General features: G+C 33.7%; 1 protein-coding gene across 1 annotated transcript; it reads left to right on the top strand.

Moving 5' to 3' along the window:
* The first annotated feature begins 5,161 nt into the window (after window positions 1-5,161).
* Window positions 5,162-8,639, top strand: LOC130810653 (pentatricopeptide repeat-containing protein At3g20730-like). Its single transcript, XM_057676798.1, has 3 exons — window positions 5,162-7,596; window positions 7,702-7,789; window positions 8,568-8,639. Exons 1-3 carry the CDS (start codon window positions 5,162-5,164, stop codon window positions 8,637-8,639), a joined length of 2,595 nt encoding a protein of 864 aa, XP_057532781.1.
* The last annotated feature ends 1,099 nt before the right edge of the window (window positions 8,640-9,738 follow it).

The raw sequence follows: 9,738 nt of genomic DNA, 5'->3' as shown, positions 1-9,738 counted from the left end.
TTGGTTGAGCAAGATGGGTATGCAAAGAGCAGTTATATAGATGGAGTGTCTATTAGCTTTATTTATGGAGTTGGTGTAAAAACCAAAGGTGAAGTTGTTGGACTTGTAACACATATATTTTTCAGATACCATCATAATTTGGTGGACTTCACAGCTCTAGAAATACAGCGCATAACAGTGCATAGATCAGTCAAATTTTGTTCCGGTCCGGATATTTGACCGAATTGAATGAGACTCGACAAAACTGACTCGTTTTTCTATATTTGGTGAATTTTTGAGTTTTGCATTAGTATTTTCGAGGTGTAACCTACTAATGAGTTGTTCATTCGGGTTATCGGGTCCAGGTCTAGTGTTTTGGGTCGATTTTGAATCGGGTCTTGTTTTCACATTGTTTTTATATAATTTTAAATTCATTTTGAAGTTGGATCAAGTCGGGTTCAATTATAAATTTGAGTAAATATTAGATTGTTGGGTCTATTTTGAACATCTGTACAACTACTATTATTTTATCAATTTTTATAATTTAAGGTAATATTGCTTATCAATGACTTTAAAAGTTTGTTTCTAAACCAATATAATAAGAAAAACTAATTTATTAATTTTTAATGAAAAACTTATATTGTTACGTTTAGCTATTTTATAGAGATCAACATAATGTACGTAGTAATAAATTAATGACTCCTAGGGTTAGATCCGAATCACTTGATTTCGACCTGACCAATCTAATTGATCTATAAGTGCATCATGCAAGCAAAAATAATTGTTTTGTAGGAAAGTTCATGATGGGTGAAAAATGTTTCGAGTTCAACAAAACCACTCGACTCGTATAAACAAATTACCATCAAATTTGGAAAGAGGAGTTGTTATTGTTTATCTTGGGTTGATGATGAACAAAACCGAAGGATTTTGGCAAATACTTGCACATCTATTTTTGTGAGAGACAGTATCTCAAAGAGACAACCTCTAAGAAGCCAATATTTTTATTTTCTCTTTAATTTGTATTAATTGGGCTATTAGCCTATATATCTAATGCGCCTCTTAAAAAGACCGTCTTTCACAACAATTTGTGATAATTACGCATTATTAGATTACCAAATCGTGCCAGGTTGCAACCATGTAAAAAAAATATACAAACTATATCACATATTCTTCATCACAATTCACAAAAGCTTGTATGCGGCCGCCGCATTTGTGAGATTGCACAGATGACTTAATAGAAAAAATATTTTTTAACCCGCTAATTCTAAGTCTTAAAAAACCTATTTAAGATTTAAAATATAATTTCTAATGTTAAACCCTTACTTCAAGTCTTAATCTTTCTTCTTTAACCTTTACTCCTAGTTTTAATCTTTCTTCATTTTATTTTTTAATTACCTATTTCAATCCTTGAAACAATCATTCCAACATCTAATGTCAATTCTAACTTTTAAAACCCCTATTCTGAGTTTTAATCTTTCATCCTGAAGACTTAATTTTATTTTTTGTATATTTACTTTAACCGTTAAAATGTACATTTTAAGGATCAAAATTTCTAATTCAAGGTTTAGAAATGGTTAAAATGACTACTTAAATACTTGAAAATTGAAATGTAACTTCAAAGGTTTAAAGTTTTAATTCCAATATATAAAATGCATATTCTAAGGTTTAAAATGCTTATTTTAAACTTTTAAACAATAAAACATTATTTTTTTAAAAAAATTATATTTTCTTTTTATTTTTTAATGGCTGGATTAGTGAAATGTGTTGGGTCTGTGATTGATCACACGTATGAGGCATCTCATAGGAGATTCGCTGATTCCTTTAACACGGTCTCTCAAAGAGAGTATTCGAATTTGGCCGATAGTTTTTGCATTATGTTGTGAAATTGATTTTGAGATGTAAAATTATCAAATTAAAGCATCAACTCTTTCATTATAATCCTCATTGAAGTTTTGATTTGTTTTTTGTGTTTTGTTATGTTTATTTGCGAATTCAAGCTTCAAAATATTGAATAAAGGTATTTTTCATTAAAGGAGTGTTTGGCACAAGGGAATGAAATTTACGAGACTTTAAAATGAGACTTTTAAGATCAAAAGGTTTTATCCTTAGTTGTTATGTTAGAGACTTGGATGATACTTGAATGAAAAATATTAGAATAAAAGTCTTAACTCAAATACCATCCTCCTTCAAGACATTTTCCTTAGGGACTTTCTCGTGTTTTAATCTCATTCTCTATTTTCTTTTAAACAAACAAAGACTTAAATATTTTCAAAGTTAAAGTTCCATCCCCTCCTAAACATTCCATGTGGCAAACACCTCCTGAAAGCAAGCTTTAGGATGCAGTTTTTGCGTGAAGTTATATGTTGTTTATTCGAAATACGTGCATGAAAATGTTTTGATTTTTTTATCACAAACATCCAAAAATAGTAAATGATTTTGTAATAATTACACCAAATATTTTCAGGCTCATCAGAATGATTTTTGGTTTTTTATGGGCTTATAGATTTTGGCTTTTTGATTGATCAAACAGTCAAAATAATATTTAATAGGAAAAATTACCCTGAATAATACGAACTTTCATTAATTTTCCTACAATAATACGAACTTTCAATTAACCATGAAGAACACGAACTTTGATACATATTTCCCGCTGGCATACCATTTTATCTGTTACCGGTAAACTTACTCATTCCTTTAAATTTTTTTTTTGATTGATAAAACTAAGTAAAGCAAATAGAAGCAGAGCAGTCCTTCTCCCTCACGGAGCCATTCCTTGTTCAATAATAAGATAAGGAACCTTGAATTAAACAAACTGTGATACTTGAAACAAAAGTTTCCAGTTTTGGTAGATAGTTGCTGGAAGATGCATCTTACCTGTGGTTCAATACATTTAACCAAGGTTTCAGTTTTCAAGTCTGATGTTACTCATCATAAGTCTTACCTTTGGCTTATTTTTTAGCTAATAAATTGATGGGCTTCAGCAAATGCTACAAAAGACTATATAGCAAGCTTAAAATAAGGCGTGGCACTTTCTCTGCACATGATATAACAAGCATTAGCATTACTTCTTGGGGTCAGATTTGCTTGAATAATGCAATTTATGTGATATTTCTTATCACGTACAATTAATTACATGAAGAAAATTTTGTTAGAATATGTATCTGCAGTAATCTTAGAGATGATACTGTGGGATTCTATAAACGTTGAATCATCAGCATCTGAAAATGAACGCCAATGCATTCATGGCATTCTGGCTTCATGAAGCCATCATGGTAAAACACAAATAAAGATTGTTTTGGCCATGCTTGTGAATAGTGGTACATATTAATTTGAATTGTTTCTTAGCACAAAGTTTTCTTCAAATCATTACCAAAGCCTATTTTATTTGCTTGAAGTATCCAATTTGGGATGTCAATGATTACCCATCCATCCCAGGACCCTAACACACCCACAAGAAAGAAGTAAAAAGGAAAATGAAAATGAAAGAACAAGGAAACACATACAATGTGGTATGTTTCCAGATAATTTGTTTTTCCATCTTACAAATGATTTTTCCAAATGTGAAAAATCTTTCCTTCACTGCATACTATCTGAGTCCTCTCTATCTCCTTTTTTGTTTGTGTTCTTTGGGCTATGGTGGCGGCAAGCCGCAGGACTGACATATTTTTCGTTAGGCTAGCCAATGCGTGATGATGGAGAGTTTTTTAACTCAACCTGTGAAGCTGTTAAGGTGACCTTTAAATCTTGTTGGATACATGCATTTCAATAAAATATGGACCACAAAGGTTTCAAATAATACCATGCTTAATAATTTCCCAATTTTTTTTAAAAAAAAGAATTAAAGCCATTGATTCCTTGGCCATTATTGTATGAACTGTTAACATGGCTTGGTTAATTTACAAAATCTTTTTTGACTACTTGTAATTTAGCATAAACACCATGTTTACATAAAGGAATTCTTTTTGCAATTGATATTTTAGATTGAGATGATGACGAAGGAGAATACATGTTAAATATCAAATTACTTTAGAGATTAAAATGAAAATGGAAAAAAAATTTAGATGTTGGAAGAAGTAATTAAATTGGAAGAGTAAAGTGAGCAAAAGATGAAGAAGAGGCTGCTGAAAAAAGGTTGTCTAAATATCCATTAGAATGATGAAGAAATGGGTAATTTACCGTTTCTCCAGGTAAAGAACCGGTCAGGTATGTCAGCGGGAAATATGTATCAAAGTTCGTATTATTCATGGTTAATTGAAAGTTCGTATTATTGTAGGAAAATCAGTGAAAGTTCGTATTATTCAGGGTAATTTTTTCTATTTAATAAATAATTTGTATCTCGATTGAAAAGTAGGCTTTTAATCTAAAACCAAAATGCTACTATATATGAGTAGCTATTTTATTGGCTTTTAGCTTTCGTTTCACTTTTACTCAAATAATTAGTCATTAGTCTATGATCAATTTTTACTAAACACTTTCACTTTGTTTAACAATTAACATAAACAAGTAACTTATCGGCTTGTATATCCAATTGATAAACCAGTCAACATCTCATAATTAATTTTTTTGTATTAAAATCAAATATTTTATTCTTTTGAAAATAATTATTTCTTCTCCTAAAATCTTCAAACCTTGGCTAAGCTTTATTTATGCTAATATTGCCAGATTCATCTCAATAAAAGGATGCAAAAAGCTATCAAATTAGAAAATGAAATACTTATATTAGATTAGAATACTACTTCCTCTTATGATTTGTCATACAACCCTCCTTTCTCCACTCTTCACTCTCAGGCACGGTCTATATCATACTTCTGAAGTTTAACGTTGGTGAACATTATAATAATACGCAATTATGTGTCAAGTCCATCCAATAGCCGTCCAAGGAGCTTTCTAATACATACTTTGGTATTTTTCGTCGCTTTTTTTTAGCAAAATTCTAGCTTTCTAGGATTTAATTGATCATATTTCTCAAGTCCATTGTTATAAAGGGGTACGAATATGGTTTGTATGTCATCAACCTTCCTAGACTTATAAGGGAGATTCACTAAGTATGATGATATAATACGATATATTATAAGACATATAACTAACAAATAAACTAACTAGGCCAATCCTATTATTATCGGAATGAACACTTGTAACTTTCCCGCCAATAATTTATCTATCTTACTTCTCCTTACATCTCATGTCATCTTCTCTTCTTATTCGTCAAATTTCCATTTCTTCCCTCATCAATTCTTTGGTCAAAACCCACAAATTCCTTCAATCTCTAATCCTCTTCAAGAATGCTAACTCATCTCTCTCCTCCTCAATTCTTGACCTTTCTATCTTTCCTTCCCTTCTTCAATCTTGTGTACACTTATCCCTTCTTAATCTTGGGAAATGTATTCATGGGTATGTCTCGAAACGTGGGTTTTCTTCTTCAATTGACATCAATACAGGTTTTGTTGAACTGTACTTAAATTTTTGTAAAACTAAAGATGCATACCAGTTGTTTGGTGAAATGCCCGTTAGAGATCAAAGGTATTTTAACTTTGTAATTCCTGCTTTTGGATCTTCTCGATCATACATTGAGACATTAAATAGTTTTGAGGAATCTATATCTTCAGGTTTCACCACATTCTCGGAATCAGTTCGTCGAGCTATAATTGCATGTGGTGAACTGAGAATGTTAGATAAGGGAAGATGGATTCATGGTTATGTTATTAATCATGGGTTTGATAATAATATTCTTATTTGTAACGCGTTGATTTCAATGTATGTCAAGATGGGCGAGCTTGATTCGGCTCATGATGCATTCGATTCCATGAAAAGTAGGGATTTGGTTTCTTATAACACCTTAATTTCAGGGTATACACAATCTAGGAATTGGTCGAAAGCTTTGGGTGTTTTCCAATCGATGAAAGAATCTGGTGGAGACATTGTTCATAACAATGTGACCCTTATAGCTCTTGTTTTCATTTGTGCTCACTCTGGGAATCTTAACCAAGGAATGAGTATCCATGGGCATTGCATTAGACGGGGGTGGTTGGCTGATCCTCGTTTAGGTACAGCGATTCTTGACATGTATGCAAAATGTGGTAAAATCGAGTGTGCAGGAATGTTGTTTGAAGAAGACGCATTTGAGAAGACTTTGGTGTCCTGGAATTCGCTTATCGTTGGTTATTCAAAAGCTAGATATTACCAAAAGGCAATCGATCTTTTCAAAAGAATGTTTGTACGTTCGAGTTTCAAGGCTGATTCGTTCACTCTTTCGAATGTCATACCAGCATATGCTGATGTACGTAGTATCGAAGGAATAAAGTCAATCCATGGACTAATATTGAAGCAAGGCATTGATATGGAAGCTAAAGTTGTTCTAGCTACTACTATGGTTGATGCATATGGGAAATGTTCTGATGTCGTTGCTGCTGAACGGTTGTTTTACGACATTAAAGTACCCGATACTTCTACATGGAATTCAATGCTTACAGGGTATCATTCGAACGAATGTGCTCATAAGGGTGTGCTGCTTTTTCGAAAAATGCTTAAAAGCTGTGTGTTACCCGACACTATCACTATAACCAAACTACTACAATTGTTTGGGCTGCTAGAATCGTTGAAGCTTGGAAGTATGGCTCATGGATATGTACTTATTAATGGGTTTTCTTCCCATCTCAAGGTGGGAACCGCACTGCTCGATATGTACTTCAGGTGCAAATCTATGGAGAACGCCGAACAGCTTTTTAGATTGATGGATTACAAAAGTATCATTACCTGGAACGCTATGCTTTCGGGATATGTTAAGGTAGCTTCATATGCACGTGCAATTAGAATGTTCTGTCAAATGCAGTTGAAAGGTGTTAATGTAGGCGATTCTGTCACGTTTATCTCTCTCATTCAAGCATCTACCGCCTCTTTAACAAGTTATGGTACCGATGTGGCTCATGCTTATATAATCAAACTTGGGTTTGATTCTGAGACAATGGTTATAAATTCACTAATCGATGCATATGCAAAGAATGGTCGTATAGGCAACGCGAGTTCTTTGTTTGCACACATGGGTCGAATCAGAGACGAGTGTTCTTGGAATGTAATGATTGCTGGATATGGAATGAACGGTCGAGGAGAAAAGAGTTGTGAACTTGTAGATCAGATGATTGAAAATGGATATCGGCCTGATAACATTACATTCACTTCTTTGCTTTCGGCTTGTGCTCATTCTGGTTTGATCGATGAAGGGTGCAAGTATTTTGATATGATGATGAAAAATTTTAAAATTCAGCCATGTTTGGAGCATTGGACTTGCATTTTTAACATGTTGGGAAGGGCTGGGAACTTGGAAGAAGCATACAAATTGATTCTAACTTGCGAGGAACGGAATCTTGCGGGTGCAGTACCATCTGTATCGGCTGCCATATGGGGTACTTTTATGGATGCTTGTAGAATGTACACAAACATAGAACTCGGTGAAATAGCTGGGAGAAAGCTACTAGAATTGTTACCCGAAAACAGTGGATATCCAATACTATTGTCCCAGTTATATTCTTCAACAAAGAAGTGGGATGAAGCAGTGAAGGCAAGGCAATTGATTAGTGAAGGAGTTTTAGTGAAGGAAACAGCTTTTAGTTCTATCAGCAGGTAATGAGTTAACTCTGAGATGGAAATTACTCGGGTAATTTGATAAACCGAGCTGAACAGACCAATGGCCAAGGGGATTTGAGAATAGTGTAAATATGTGTCCAGTCGCACCTACAGCAAGAAGCCTGTTGATTTTGTCTTTGTATGTGTAGGAGTCCTCTCGGATATAGCTCAACATAGAAAACGGATATCGGTACCTGGATAGGAAAACCGGGTACCCGTTTTTATTTGTGGTATTTTGTGGCAAGGATTTTTTCGGCAGAATATTTGGCAGAAAGTAGAGGCAATTTTTTTCGAATGCCAAATATAAATAGTTATGGCATTTCCTTAAAAAAATGTAGACCAATCAATTTTACTTTATCAGGAATCTTATTTCTCATACTCCTAAGTTTTACTCAAAAGTAGAGCTCTTAAAACTGCAATATTATACCCAACTACTCTTTTGTTACTCTTTTAGAGTGTTCTATAGACCTCTTGAAGCAGTCCATTTGCCGTTTGCGGCCACCCATACAATACAATAGATAATAGTAGGGTTGTCATTTATAAATTGCAACAACACAGTAGTAGGAATGAAGGATTAACAGATCAACGGGTACCTATTATAAAGTAGCTTGTGGTCCATGACTTGATCCGATCGGATCGGGTACCCAACTTGTAACTTACGAATTTTTTTTATTTTTTGATCAACATTTTAGATCCATGTCGACGAGTCTACGGGTCAGATCAAGCGAATTAGGTTTTTTTAACTGCCCTAGCTAGCGATTTGAACTACACCTTTTTCGCTTTTCTGTGATTTTTTTTTTTGTAGCTTCCTGTGTTCCCCATTACGATTACGTTAAGTATCAACCATTCATAACTCATTTATTGACCCGTTACATTTACAACTCACCCTGCTAATAAGATAAATAAATATTGAATACTGAGAAACTGCAAACTTGCAGATAAGAAATCAAGATAATCTTGATTTGTAGATGAGTATCAAGAAGGTTAAGAAGAAGAGGAAGCTTTTATTTCTCAATCAAAAATTATGCCTCTTAAACTAAAACAAAAGAGGTATATATATACAAGCTATCCAGGATTACTAAAACAAAATATTCTATATTAGTAGAGGTGAGCTGGCTATCAACTAAGTATCACCCTAATACCTCCCTTCAAGATGGACATGAGGGATAGTGAAGAAGTCCAATCTTGGAACAAAGAAAATTATGCTGAGCAGCGTCTAATGGTTTAGTCATCAAATCGGCCAGTTGAAGAGTGGAATTGACATGAGATAGAGATATAAATTCAGATACAACATGATCCCTGATGTAGTGACAATCGAGTTTGAGATGCTTAGTTCTTTCCAAGAAAACTTCATTCTCTGCAATGTATTGGGCTGATTTGTTATCACAGAAAAGAGATATAGGTCTTGGAACAAAAATATCCAGATCTTATAATAAACCTTCCAACCATACTAATTCACTGGTTGTCTGACTCATAGATCTATATTCAGCTTCTGTGGAACTTTTAGAAGTGACTTTTTGCTTCTTAGTCTTCCAGGAGATAAGGGATTTTCCAAGGAAAACACAATAGCCTGTGAGAGATTTGCCTGAGTAAGCACAAGTTCCCCAATCAGCATCACTATAAGCTTGTAGTTGAAATTCAATTTTAAAACTGTAAAATAACCCTGTATTGAGAGAACCCTTAAGATATTTCAAGACATGTAAAGCAGCTGCAAAATGAGGAGCCCTGGGAGCACTCAAGACATGTTCAAATATAGGAGTTTGCCAATGAGTCTTCTGTATATCTCAGGATTAGCCAATAAATCACCAGTCAAAGTACTGAGTTTGAGACCTTTGGGTAATGGAAAAGGAGAAATTTTGCAATTTTTCATTTTTGTGTCCTGAAGCAAATCAAGAATGTATTTTCTTTGATTCAATAGAATCCCTTCTGAAGTTCTATGAACTTCAATGCCAAGGAAAAACTTCAAATCACCCAAGTCCTTGATAGTGAAGGCTTGGTGAAGTTGAGATTTAATATGAGAAATGATTAATTTATTTGAACCAGAAATCAAAAGATCATCAACATAAGCAACAATAACAGTAAAATCGATCAATACCATCTTTTTTAGTAAACATTGAAAAATCTTGCTTGGATTGAATA

This window comes from Amaranthus tricolor, chromosome 1, assembly GCF_026212465.1.
Source record: "Amaranthus tricolor cultivar Red isolate AtriRed21 chromosome 1, ASM2621246v1, whole genome shotgun sequence".
NCBI lineage: Eukaryota > Viridiplantae > Streptophyta > Magnoliopsida > Caryophyllales > Amaranthaceae > Amaranthus > Amaranthus tricolor.
Note: the sequence above shows the minus strand (reverse complement) of the source record. Positions and strands in the feature narration are given on the sequence as shown.